The 13,842-nt window shown below is 40.1% G+C and overlaps 1 protein-coding gene across 2 annotated transcripts in view; it reads left to right on the top strand.

Annotated features, from left to right (window-relative positions):
* The window catches only part of epb41l5 (erythrocyte membrane protein band 4.1 like 5), a 38,591-nt gene that overhangs the window by 12,238 nt on the left and 12,511 nt on the right, over nucleotides 1–13,842 (top strand). For both annotated transcript variants that reach the window (XM_074657510.1, XM_074657509.1), the window contains exons 8-16: nucleotides 1,608–1,728; nucleotides 2,000–2,087; nucleotides 2,285–2,373; nucleotides 2,490–2,559; nucleotides 5,107–5,276; nucleotides 6,860–6,966; nucleotides 7,461–7,479; nucleotides 8,492–8,537; nucleotides 9,508–9,623. In XM_074657510.1, coding sequence (XP_074513611.1) covers nucleotides 1,608–1,728; nucleotides 2,000–2,087; nucleotides 2,285–2,373; nucleotides 2,490–2,559; nucleotides 5,107–5,276; nucleotides 6,860–6,966; nucleotides 7,461–7,479; nucleotides 8,492–8,537; nucleotides 9,508–9,623 — 826 coding nt within the window. The remainder of the gene's footprint in view (nucleotides 1–1,607; nucleotides 1,729–1,999; nucleotides 2,088–2,284; nucleotides 2,374–2,489; nucleotides 2,560–5,106; nucleotides 5,277–6,859; nucleotides 6,967–7,460; nucleotides 7,480–8,491; nucleotides 8,538–9,507; nucleotides 9,624–13,842) is intronic.

Genomic DNA, 13,842 nt, shown 5'->3' with positions numbered 1-13,842 from the left:
ATCCTCTTTGACTGATGCTCCCGGCACCATAGCTGCTCTGGGCTCTGAGGCACATAAACCCCTCCACTACAATAAGACTGCAAAACAAGGATAGGTGTAGCTCATGGGATTATTCAGACACATTAACTAATCCAGAATCTAAATAAAAATCAAAGCGTTAATAGACACAGCAATTCCTTCCACCTCAAAGAACAAACTCAATGAAAAAAATTATCGTTTGGGGCTCCAAGATGTGAAATTACTGGCTGGTAGTAAAGTGAATCAGAAGTGATTGTGATCAAATTTTCTGAAAAAATTTTTTTGCGAGAAATAGGCATTACAGTAACAGAATCTTGATTCATATTTGATCAGCCTAGTTTGACCGTTTAATCGGAGTTTGCGAGTTTGACCAACTGCAGCTCTAAAGGGGGAAGAACAATGACTTTCAGAAGAACTTTAGAAGTGAGTCGTTGCTCCTCTGCCTTAAGAGACGCCAGCTGAGGTGGTGGTGCAACTGCTACAGATTTTAACAGGAGAAGCTGAAGGATATTGTTGCCACATCAACCTAGACTAGGTTTATCTTACCTCTCTCTCACCTCCTATTAATTCAGTGGTGCTGTCAGTCAAATATCTCTGCAACTGCAGGAATAGTATCTCCTGTTTCCTGGGAATATTTGCTTATCAAACTTTGAGTTAGAAAGTTTAGAGGAGGGAGAGCCTGGTGTTTCCATAGCTACATAAAGTAAATTTAAAAAGGCACTAAAAAGCAGAAATAGATTTCTCTTCTACCAGATGTTGAATGCTAAAGAGACCCTACCTTTTAAACTACACATATTTCTAATAATTAGAAATGCAGCATTTAACTGCAAGAGCTACATAAAGAGTGCTGTTTCAGAGGAACAACAGTGTGAATCATTAGAGACGTTTATGGAATGGGATTGCGTGCACAAACTCTTGAACACACACACACAGTCACTGTGGGGTAAATGCCAGCTCATTAGTGCTCCGTCCTCTTTGGAGGCCCCCTAATCCAGCACCCTTTCTGTCTTCTCTCTTTCCTTCGGCTGAGCTTCCTCCCTTCATTTTCCTTTATTCAGAATTATGTTTTGGTCCACTGACAATAGTTGGGATAGGGATAGGATAAAATTATCTTTTCTCTCCTCTATATCCTGAGACTACGCTCACAGCTGGACCAGCTAAACACCCCAACACTTTTCAGTGTCTGTCCTATTTCTCTACACCACAGTACTAGAGATGAATTCTTTCTGTCTTTTTTCCACTTTGTCTTCTTTTCAACACACTATTCTCATTCTTATCTAGTGAAGATTTATGTTTTTTCTTGGCTCAATTTTCTTTTTTTCTCCTTTTTTCACCTGATTAAATCTATGACCTCTTGTCCAGAGAGAGATCAGATACCCATCAGTCCCTGATCTGATGCTAAACAACTTTATGTGTCCAGTGACATTGAGAGAGAGTTTCTTTATTATTTTGTCCATTAAGATTACCTACTGCCACAGTATCAGGCACTCATCATAGGGTCTTATCCCAGGGGTTGAAGGTCACGGACTCAGTGAACCCATGTTGCTCAGAGTGTGAACTGATACGTGTGCATGTCTGTTTGTTTTCAGCTGAGCTAGGTGATTGTGACCCATTAGAACATAATCGGGACCTTGTGTCAGAGTTTCGCTTCATCCCCAACCAGACTGAGGACGTGGAGCTAGCGATATACAACGGATGGAAGGAGTGCAGGTAAGCGTTTCACGTTAACTTAGCTACTGCACATACTGTATAGCCAGTTAGTTAAACTGAGGAATGCCTTTACAAAATGGCCACAGATATCTTATGATAATAAATGGATGTGCTTCATTCTGTAATCTGTATGCTGTGTGGTCCTGGGCAGTTACTGGCAATAATGCATAAACACTTCTTCTTTTTCATCATTTCGGCAGTTATGTTTTTGATCGTGCGAACATTTCTTTCTGTTTTGTTTCTCCTCCCTTCTTTCCCTCCTCTCCTTCAGAGGTCAGATGCCAGCCCAAGCTGAAATTAACTACCTGAATAAAGCCAAGTGGCTAGAAATGTATGGCGTGGACATGCATATGGTCAAGGTAACTGACACATACTCTTTCTCACTAGCTGATAGACTGTATAGCCTAAATCGGAAGTGCCCTTCATGAAAGAGGGAAAAGAATGTGCAGGGGAGGAAGTGGAAGGAATGTGCATAAGAACATAAAATGTGAAAGGGTCATAACGTTGTCTTTTCTTCTTTCTTTCTTTTTCTTTACTCTTTATATCTGCCCTGCAGGCAAGAGATGGTAATGAGTACAGTCTGGGTTTGACACCCACCGGAGTTCTGGTGTTTGAAGGAGAAACCAAGATAGGGCTCTTCTTCTGGTATGCTTGGTTATGTCCTAATTTACTGAAATATTTACTTCAATGCTTTATAGAAACACCTTTGAGTTTTCATTATTCCTTTCGTCTGTGTGTGTTTGTTAAAAACACTTTTATAGGCCCAAGATCACCTGTCTGGATTTCAAGAAGAGCAAACTGACGCTTATTGTAGTGGAGGACGATGACCAGGTGAACATAAGCACACTCACTCACATACTCACCATACAGTGGAATGTTGAAAATGAAGAACATGCATCCAGTCTCATTATCAATGACCCGATGTCAATGTTCCCCACATACGGTACCTTGACATTGGAATGAATGTACCTGTTGTAAGCCGGAGCACACAAATGAATACCACACCTAAATGTATTACCAATTCATTGCAGTTATTATGGATGTTATCGTAAGCACTTTATGCAGGTGTGGGCTTGTGAATGACTCTGAAAGAGCACGCAACCATCTCATGTGGGTATCAAACACTCACCAGACTCTACTAAGTTTGCGGCTTTGTAGAGGATGGCAGGCGCAGTTAGGCAATAACAGATAGAGACACAGTGTCATGGCAAAATAAGTATTAAAATGTGCTTCTCAAATCACTCCTACCGCATTGTCACCTTCTCTGGGGTCCATTTGTAAGGGACCAATTATTCAGACCATTGTGAAAGTATGGAAAATGATGTCTAAATATACAGCTTTTGTTTGTTGATTGTGTAGTGAGCTGTTCCCATCTGTCATTCACAACCAAGATAAACATTTAACCACAGTACTGCTGTGAATACAAGCTGACTTCATCTGCCATCCGCTGTGAAGTGCAAAATATTTGATTGAACAGCTTGTAAAAAAAACCAAAAAACTGACCCCATCGCATCTGTCTTGATACAAAAAAAAGGAAACAATTAAAGAAGCCTGTGACTCAGGAAGTAGATGGGTCGTCCACTAATCAGAAGATTGGCTGTTCAATCTCCGGCTCCTCTAGTCGGCATGTTGAAGTGTCCTTGGGCAAGATACCGAACACCAAATTGCTCCCAAAGGCTGTGCCATCGGTGTGTGAATGAGTATTTAGATTAGATCCTGATGAGCTCTTGGCACATTTTGTGAATCATTGTATGAATGTGTGTGTGAATAGTGGCATGTAGTGTAAATTGCTTTGAGTGGTCGGGAGACTAGAAAGGCAATATATAAATGCAAGTCCATTAACCATTTACTTTGCACTTTAATGCAGGTCAAGTTTATTTATATAGCACATTTCAGCAGCAAGGCAATTCAAAACATCAAAAGCATCGAAACAAAGTGCAATAGAAACACATTATAAAAGGACATTTAAATACAATTAAACAGTCATTAAAAATCCAAGAGAATAGAAAATAAAAAACAAGGTAAAATAGTATAAGACACAGGTATAAAATACAAGAATAAAAGTTACAGTGCAGTGTAAGAAATTATTTAATAAAAGGCATCGGCAAACTGAAAAGTCTTCAAGCCGCTGAATCTCAACATTTTACCACATATCATCATAAACTGATAACACTGTTGACACATGCTAACAGGACGAAGACAAAATTATTTGCAAACCATGCTAGACCTTTTTTAGATGTGCAATCAAGGAATATTCCTCATAAAACTTTTGTTTGAAGCCATGCCTGAGCCCTAAAGGAGGCTGGTTTCAGTTCAAAATGAAACAAGGCTTAGTATTGTTCTAGCCAGAGGCGAGTGTATATGAGAGAGAAGGAGAGTCTGTTTATGTCCATCCTGGAGGTCTGTGAGTGAGGTTAATAAAGAAGCCTGCCCCCTCTGGTATTTCTGGTATGCACCATTCTCCGACTCCTACACACACACACACACACACACACACACACAGAGCTCTTGCCTCTGTCCTAAACACGCTATGCTGTATGCTAGACTTTTCACCACAGGAATTTACTGTGTATATACTTGATTTATCTATCAAGAAGCGTATTTGTCACATTGCACAGTTTGTCTGTGAACTTGAATGTGCTTCCGTCTCTCTGTTTGGGCATTAAATTCGTCTGTTGTTATTATTAGAGGTCTTTGGGAAGACCAGAGGACCCAACTGGATCCAAGTTTTGCTTACTAGTTGACTGTGGTGATCGGGTCCTACCTACAATAAATTGCTACAGGTCTGAGGTCTGTTTTGATTAGACCTAAAGGGGCATGAGAGGAGCAACACATTTCACTTTAGCACACTGTCAGTTGAGCAATAACAATGCCAAACAAAGCAGACTTAACTGTGGCAGCCATGCTTGTTGTTGAGATTTTAAAGGGCTGTATATACATATTTCGCTCTTGTTTATTTGCATCATTACCACAGAAAAATCTGCTTGTGAGAATCATTTGACTCCTGCAATACTGAAGTTAACTATGTTTTAAATGTGCCGGTTTTTATTTGGAGGTTGGAGTAAGGGGTCCTTTTTTGGGCACCATGTAGATTTAATACCTCAGCGAGAAATCCGATTTACCGCGGCAGCACCTGTACACTGTAGTGCAGCCATTCATTCTTCGCATATTGGTCTCCTTCCATAAGCAATAGCTAGCACATGAGCTTTGTTTTACTGAAAGCATGTTGGCTAGGCCTGAAGACTGGCAGGTGACAAACACTGTGCCATGGCTACAGGTTCCACTATTACTGGAGATGTCCACTATCTAAAGTACATGTAGTATATCACCGTATTGAGAACTTATCCTCTCCTCTGTATCACCCAAATCTCCTCCCAGGGCAAAGAACAGGAGCACACCTTTGTCTTCAGGATGGACCACCCTAAGGCCTGTAAGCACCTCTGGAAGTGTGCCGTAGAGCACCATGCTTTCTTCAGGCTGAGAGGGCCGGTACACAAGAACTCTGCTCGCTCCGGATTCATACGCATGGGATCACGCTTCAGATACAGGTAACAGACTGATGTACTGGCAGATCAAAGGGTTAAAGATGCTTTTGAATGAAGCACTTTTTTTCTTGGCTGAGTGGGTTGATACACAAAGGTTGCAATATCCTTTTGTATCAAATACACAGGGCTTAAAGTTCTCTGGCGATATTAAATTCACTAAATAAACTCTGCATGCAAAGCCCGACATGGCAACAGTTACTACACAGATTTTTGGTGGGAATGAGTTTTACCCATGTTTTAACCCTTTGAACTCTGCAATAGAAATGGTCCGCCAGTGCCTACATTGGTACTTTTGCTTATTGTGATTTCATTTCTTGGAGTATCTTCAAATTCTTCATATCCCTAAAATCTGTACAACAAAGCTAAAAGGTTATATAAATCAGTATACCATTATAATTGACAAAAATATTGAAATTGTGTCAGAAATTAAACAAAATAAATACAAAAATGTTACTAAATAAATACACAAAACATACTAATCCAAAAAGATTTCTAAAAGGTAGAAACATGAACAAAATATTTCTTAACACTCCATAGGATATTTTAACTGTGCTTTTTAGTTTTTGAGAAATGCTCATTTTAATGAGCAGAACAAGTGCAAAGGCATTTTGATAGTTTTGTTACGTTCCGCACTTAACGTAACTTTATGACGTCATCCTGAGCATACAATGTGATGACGCAAAAGATGGAAGCCTTAACTTCCTGCTGCAAAAACAATTAATGCTCTAGCTATTTTTTTCATGTTTTTATTGTTAAACTACACTGATTTTTCCCCACTAATCAACTGAAAGGTAAAAATATATCTCTTTATTTTAATCTAAATTAAGTGCAAATATAAAACCTAAAATAAATGATTCTACCAGTATTCAGCCCCATTTAATATAACACCTAAATCAATGGTGACAACAACTGCTTTCAGTCAAGTCGCATAACAGACAAGATTTACAAGCAATTGTAGTACATTGTTTTATCAGAAAGGTCCAACTGTTGGTTGGTTCACTTTGACATTAACGAGTCTCTTCCTGTTGATCTGTATCTAAAAAATCTGGTGTGGTCAGCATGAGCACTCCAGTGTTTCCAGTGTGTTATGCTGATGAGTTAAGTGCCACAACTTTTGAGAACAGTGTGTTTGTTTCTGTACTGTGTTTGAACTTAACAACAGAGATAATCCTAGTTGGACGCACAGTATCATTCTCTGTACATACAAAAAAAGCCCACGTGTGTACACACAGATACTTGCAGTGGTACAAGACAGGCACTCAGTGTCAACATGCTGCAGTCGGCAGCTCGTTCCCTTCTGTGTGTGTTTAAACATTACCCAGTTGGGTAAGCATTGGCAGTAATGTTGGTTTTGCACAGAGGTTACAGGGTTTGTTGTTAATAGAAGGTTATCGCTTGGATGGGTCCAGAGTTCAGCAGGGGTCACCGCTTTGCCTCTTGTTTTTTTTGGACAATTTCATTTATCCAAGTATCATTAGGGAAAGGTCTCTTTTGTATTTAATGGTTTGGTCTGCATTGATCAGGTTACTGTATAGTTGGAAACAAACAGAAGTGTAAAATACTTTTTTGTTTGTTTGTGTGACCAGTGGAAAGACGGAGTACCAGACAACCAAGGGCAATAAAGCCAGGCGGTCAGCCTCCTTTGAGAGAAGGCCCAGCCGACGTTACTCCAGAAGAACCATGCAGCACAGAGGTGAGGACAACACTCAAACACCTGCACAGCACATAAGAATACTGTATACTGCCCATATACATAACAATCAATATCAACACTTAAAATGCATTACATAGCAAAAAATATAAATGCAAGCACATGTGTGCATGGTATATTAGGGCTGCAACTTGTCAATTAATCTGTTGATAATTTTGTTGATTAATCGATTAGTTGTTTGGTTATAAAATGTCAGAAAATGGTGAAAAATGTCAATCAGTGTTTCCCAAAGCCCGAGACAACGTCCTCAAATGCATTGTTTTGTCCACAACTCAAAGATATTCAGTTTACTGTCATAGAGGAGTAAAGAAACCAGAACAATTGTTGCAGCTCTGTAGTATATGTATATACGTATAGTGTGAGACATTGCCCTTGCGTGCAGAAATAGCAATGCAGCCATGTGTATTTGTTTATAATCTTTTGAATGTATCTGAACTTACTGAACTAACACTTATCTGTTTGTTGTGTTTTTACAGGACCGTTCCATCACCAGGAGTGAGTACACTCATATTTAAACTATGTGATTGTGCCATTGCCTAATTAAATGACTTTATCTACTTGTTGTACAGCTTTAATTTAGGGTGATCACATTCACATCTGTTGATTTGTGTAGAAATTATATCTCATTTTATCTATCAATATGTCCTACTGTTGCACCGCTGCTGTGTTATCCTGTTTACATTGTGTCATTTACGATAAATAACAACAATGGAAAGCCTTCCACTGGAAATGTCATATAAATATATCTACAGTTATCAAGTACTGTTGCTTAAAGTGCTCTGACTCACATACTCTTATTCATGAGCTTTGACTTGTAATCTTGTTGCAGAAGTAGTCTTTTGTTACAGGGATGTGTGTGTGTGTGTGTGTGTGTGTGTGTGTGTGTGTGTGTGAAGGCCAAAGACATGATGTCAGTGGTAGTTTTAAGCAGCCATGGGACCAGTTGACTCAAAGCATTGTGATGATAAACGCTCCTATGACTTTGTCACACTTGATTGGACAGACCCAGACTGTGACAGTTCAGGTCCTTTTGAGGCAACAAAGCATTTTCAATATTTAAAGCTGTGTCAAAAGGACGCAGCATTGCCGCCTTATAGAAGGATGGGGATTTGCAAAATGACTCATGGACAACCTGGTAGACTTTCAATAGACTTTAAAAAGAGCATAATGGAAAAAAGTATAGTCATATATTTTACTAAATTGTACCTCTGCATTGCCCCAAAATGTGGTTCATATGTCACGGCCTGAAGGCTAGACACAAACTACAAAGCCATGGTGGCTGCTCAGACAAATTAACATGAGCAATGTGTCGGTGAAAAGCAATGTGGGAGACTTTAATAGTCCCTGGTTTATTTCTTAAGTGATCTTGAGTGTCCTTAAATGTTCAGGCCACAATGAAAACCAGTTCAGTTATTTATAGTATGAATCTTTATACTTTATTAAGAGTTCTTTAAAGGTGTTTGCTATTTGTTCTTTGAATAAAATCTCAATTTCTTTCTTTGCTCAGGCCTCTTTCCTCGGGCAACGGAGTCAGCTCCAGCAGAGGCATCAAGGTGAGGAGAAAAACTTGTGTATCGCTGTGTGTATTTTAATCCTTCCTCCATAGAGTCCATATAGAGGAATGAGTCCTAAAACCCGGATATGAGTTAGCATTTTAGCAAATGCGGTTCCCTCGTCTCAAAGTCGATGTTTTTTTTTTAATGTTTTTTTTGTGAAGTAAGGCCTGTGGTTAACACAGACTGAAGAGATTTTAATGTTTTGTTCTACGATATAAAATATGTCAGTAAATATCCCACTCCTGAATTTTGAAGCCTCTATGTGTCTTAAAAAAGGCGGTAGCTTACAGTGGTTAATTGAGACTACTAAACGTCATCCCGCCAAACACTAGTCCGCCTTTAGCTTAGTGGTGGTGACGTGAAGTCATGCGACCGTAGTGTAGTTTGTTTATAGCGTTAGCTTTTTACTTCTGACGATTACATTCATGCTTCAAAAATAATAAAAGTGGTGTTCATTTGTGGAGATTATGTTGCTGAACAAACTTATTTTCTGCAATAATCCAAAACCCAATGGAAAAATCTCTTTGGCTTTTTATCGAGGGAACCAGTGCGATGCTAACTTCCGGTTTGGCCTACAAAAATATATCATGCCTGCAGCACTCTTTTATTATACAGGTAAACAAAACAGAGCAGAGCAACAGACTTAGACAGGTTTTGAACTCAGAAATGAAACCCAAAGCATCAACTAAGAATCAAACTTGTGATTTTTGATATTGGGCTATACGAATAAAATGAATTTGACATTACTTGACAAACTACAGGGAATGATACAGGACCAGTAATTGTTGATGTTTTCACATAAAAAAATGTTAGTTGGTGTGACTAGATACAGTTGGCTAACATAAAACAGCTTAGATTATTACAGTGCGTTGACAATGACATGAAAGATTCCAACTGTGTATTTTTTCCTTTTCGCAATATTCTCAATACCTTCCAATATATTTTCTCTCTTTCTTTCTGCCTCCAGCCTTCTCCCAGAGGTGCCTGGTCAGGAGTGCCTGTGGTCAGCCCGGTAGCTGTGTCTGCCTGTGCACCAATGGAAATCGAAGCTCTACCCAGGAGTCCTGGAGGAGAAAAGAGGAGGTTGGTACCTGAGAGTTCAGAGTCAGTTCTTTTGAATGTCTGTCTATTTATTTATTTTTTTTAAAGCTCACCTTTCACACAATATTTGTTGAAATATGCTAATAAGCCAGTGGCAGGTTACAACAGTGCTTGCTCACTGATGATGAAACGAGTCCAGGTTAGGGATGGTTGGGGCGGGCCGACTGATCCCTGTTGGTTGCTGGAAGACTTGGGTGGACAGCTAGGTGTGTTTTTCATGGTCTAATGCCATGAGAGTGGCTTAACAGGGCTTATCCACTGACCCGGTCTTGCTGTAACCAGGGAAGGCAGGAAAGAAGGTTGGAGGAGTAAAGGGAGATTATTTTTGTGTGTATTTTTATACACTTGGCTCTTCTATTTTCAAGTTCCTGCTCTGTTTGCAAGTGTGCATGATGAAATACAGGTTGCGTACTTGTAACATGTACATGGAGCTGTTCTCAGAAACACAATGGCCTTAAAGAGGTAGTTACTTGTGTTTCTCCATGCATGTAGAGCTGCAACGATTAATTTGTTAGTTGTCAACTGAAATTAATTGTCAACTCTTTTAATAATCGATAAATCGGTTGAGCATTTATTTTTTAAGAAAAAAAAGTCAAAGTTCTCTGATTCCAGCTTCTTAAATATGAATATTTTCTGGTTTCTTTACTCCTCTTTGACAGTAAACTGAATATTTTTGAGTTGTGAACCAAACAAGAAAATTGAGGACGTCATCCTGGGACTGAATATTTGAGAAAATAATCCACAGATTAATTGACAATGAAAATATTCGTTAGTTGCTGCCCTACATGCATTTATGTCTCTTAGTAGAGTTCACATACCACAAGACTATAATGCAGTAGTACAATATTCAAGCAGGTGGCGGATTCAAGCTCAAAAAGGTGGACTGCAGTTAGATAGGTAGCAAACTGAGAGTGAGTGGCCAACAGGGACGGGCAGTGAGTAGTTGAAGAGGTAGACATACTCCTGTAAGCATTTCTCCTGCCTTTAATTTGATATAACTGTCCTAGTACTCAGCGGACTTCTTCTCAATACCACCTGTAATATATTTTTTAATGTTTTTTTGTGGGTTTAAATCTCATAGCTCATTATGTCCTCTGTTATGCTGTATTTTTGTCTCTCAGTATTCTGTCAGAGTTGCTGCCTCTGAGCAGTGTGTATAAATATACTATAGGTCTGCTTCTTTTGTCTAGGATAAATCTGGTATTTCTGGATTCATTTTCATGTGTTGTGTGAAACGTGTGTGTGAATGAACAAGCAAATGTACATACAAATATGTATGCACCCTCCTCTCATATAAACCTGCAATGTCCCCCTGTGTGTTCCAGTATTAACATGTACTGAGGACATAATTGGTCTTGTGTGGAGGCAGGCCAGGTAGGTACGATCAAACTCTAAACCTTGCCATTGCTCCAGCTTTAACCAATCAATCGCTGTGCAGTGGCGGGCTTTCTGATTTTTGGCTTTGGAGAAGGGTTTTCTTGCGATGGAATTATCTCCTGTGATTTGCTGTCTGTCTACTTTCGATCAGCATGAAATGCCAACCTAATCAGTGCAGGAAACTATGTGGTGATTTGGGGTGCTGTCTGTGCTGGGATCTAGTTTTTGGCATCATGAATCAGTGATGTGATTTCAGCTTTGGATCTGTTCTGTTCAAGACTTCGCTGCAATCCAGTGTGTAGAGGACTTTACTTTCTGTCATCTAATGTCATGCTGTGCATCCTGTGAACCACCTACTAATATATAAACCCGTATTTATAATTTTTAATTGTAAAATTGTTCACAAAATATTATAACAATATCTGAGGATGAGTGGAAGTTGCCAGTCAGCTTATGGCCAACAGAATTAGTGATGCTAGGGACTTAACAAAAAAAACGTTTCAGGTTTTTAGTTGTGAGACGGGAAGAAAAAATGCCTTCATGTTTTTATTTCTTCCACTGTAAAGTAGGCACTCTTACTTCCTGATCAGACTACGCTGGCTTGTGGGGAACAAAGCTCATTCAGATTTGCAGCTCAGTCTGATCCTGTTTCTAGTAAAGCAAATTTCTGGTCAGTTGTACTAAGAGGATTGCGTGGCATTAGAGCAGAGGCCTTTTTTTCTTCATTTATTACCCTGAAAAACAGGATGCACAGACGTGACCTTGGACAGGGCCGGTGCATCGACAGAGTGATGACCTATCACACTAATTATGCTGCTGTATCCTCCTCTTTCAGACTTTGTTGCTTGAAGGGTAAACAATAAACCCTAAAAGGCAGTAAATGCTTATTTTTCAATTTTCTTTCCCGCAATGTCCTTTAAAACGTACTCTATTCACTTTGTGCTGGAAAGCAAATTTCCCAACGGACATTTTGGCCGTTGATAATTTCATCTGCTGGTCAACTACACAAGATACCGGCAAAAAAAACCGGCATATGCCGGCTAACGTAAACCCTACTCTTAGATTAATGCCATTGGAAGAAATTCATCACATCTTATCCTCCGTCGCTAACAAGAGAGTATATGGAAAATATAAAAGGTCAATAGAAGTTCATCCACTGTATATCTAGTCAAAGTTCATCGTGTTACAGTGGTGATGGGAAACCGTCTGCCCCCTTGCCTCTCGTGCTCCCAGTGGAGCTGTCATCACGAATAACGGCTTCCGGCTCGGAGCCTCCAGAACTGAATATATAAACGCACATTTGACACAAGCCATCAGACCTCAGCCGCTGGAGGTGCAAAGCCAGGTCACTGACGCTCCAGAGACATCCAGTTCACTTCACTTAACTCAAGTGTACATGTCACAACACTTGTCACAGTACACTTAAATGTACACTAGTGTACAGTGTAGCAGATGCAATGTACCATAAGTTGCATGTCTTATTCAGTATCACGTCAGTGTTGGACTTATCACGACCATGAACGCCTTATTTATTTAATCATGTTGTTTTGCATTCACTAAAATAACACTATCAGTAGCATGATTTCTCTTGCCAAGCCGTAGTTTAAAATGAAATGATTTCCTATGACAAAATAAAACGGAGCTCTGAGCACGACTGTAGAAATCCTCAAGAAACCCTGTTTACTTATAAGGCCCTGACACACCAAACCTACAGTCATCCATTGGACAGTTTTAGGCTGTTAGTGAGTGTCTTACGGTTTAGTTTTTGAGGTGTGTCCTGCACCGTCGGCTCTAGTCTGCCCGTGTCTGAGGTTTTTTGGCCGATTCAGCATGTTGAATCGGCGACGGAGCTCGTCAGTGAGAAAAATCACTCTGATTGGCTGTTCAGCTTAAACAAATCAGTGCACGAGAAGAGAAATGGAAGTGAGGAAAGCAAGCAAATTTATTTCATGTATGTATCATAACAACGGCTTCTATATCCGCCGTCCTCTGTCTTCCGGTTTCTCATTTTGAATGACGAATACAGATTATCACCACCTGCTGGTGTGGAGAGTTATTTCCACTCACGCAGATGCAGAACGTACGTGCTAACTTGCTGTCGACTGTAATCTTTGCGGTGTGATCAAGTGCAACTTGTGGGCCAAGACAAAGGCGACGTGAGGTGACACAACACTCGGTCTTCATCACCTCTATTTCTTTGATGTCGGCTCGGTGTGTCTGGGCCTTTATGTAAGGGCAGACTACAAAGTTAGCCTACATGTCAAGTCATACACTTCAAAGAATCACGCTCTTTTTCTCGCAGACTCGTGTTATCAGCTGCCTCAAATTCTGCTCTGCTCCTCCCCTATTCCTATTTTTCTTTATACCTGTTTAACTAGCTGTCTCTCTGTGTTATCTCTCTCCTTCATTCATTTGCATACAATCTCCCTCTCCTCTTTGCTGTTTTCATTCAATGCTTCCCTTCCTCTCCCCTGCTAGTCTCGCTTTTAGTTTACTTACCTACACTCCCCCTCACTCACTCACTCCCTGTGTCTTTACATCCCCCTTCCTGTTTGTCCCCTTCCACCATGTCCTCCTCAGGTCTCCTCTTCCCTCCACCCTTCCTGCTCATGTAAGCTCCCCACGAGGAGTCGGGACAGATCCGAGGAGCTGACAACGGTCTCACCCTCTGTACTGACATGAATTGGACAGCACACTAATAAATGGAAATGGCTCAACAGTGACTCATCCATGAAAAAAAACGTCTGGTATTTGTGGTAGTGACTGGACCACATGGAAGGACACATTTGGTGTGAATGCGGACGTGCCTTATTAACAGAAATAT

The sequence above is a fragment of the Sebastes fasciatus genome, chromosome 14, assembly GCF_043250625.1.
Source record: "Sebastes fasciatus isolate fSebFas1 chromosome 14, fSebFas1.pri, whole genome shotgun sequence".
Lineage (NCBI taxonomy): Eukaryota > Metazoa > Chordata > Actinopteri > Perciformes > Sebastidae > Sebastes > Sebastes fasciatus.
The sequence above is the reverse complement of the archived record's forward strand: the minus strand, read 5'-3'. Positions and strand labels throughout refer to the sequence as shown.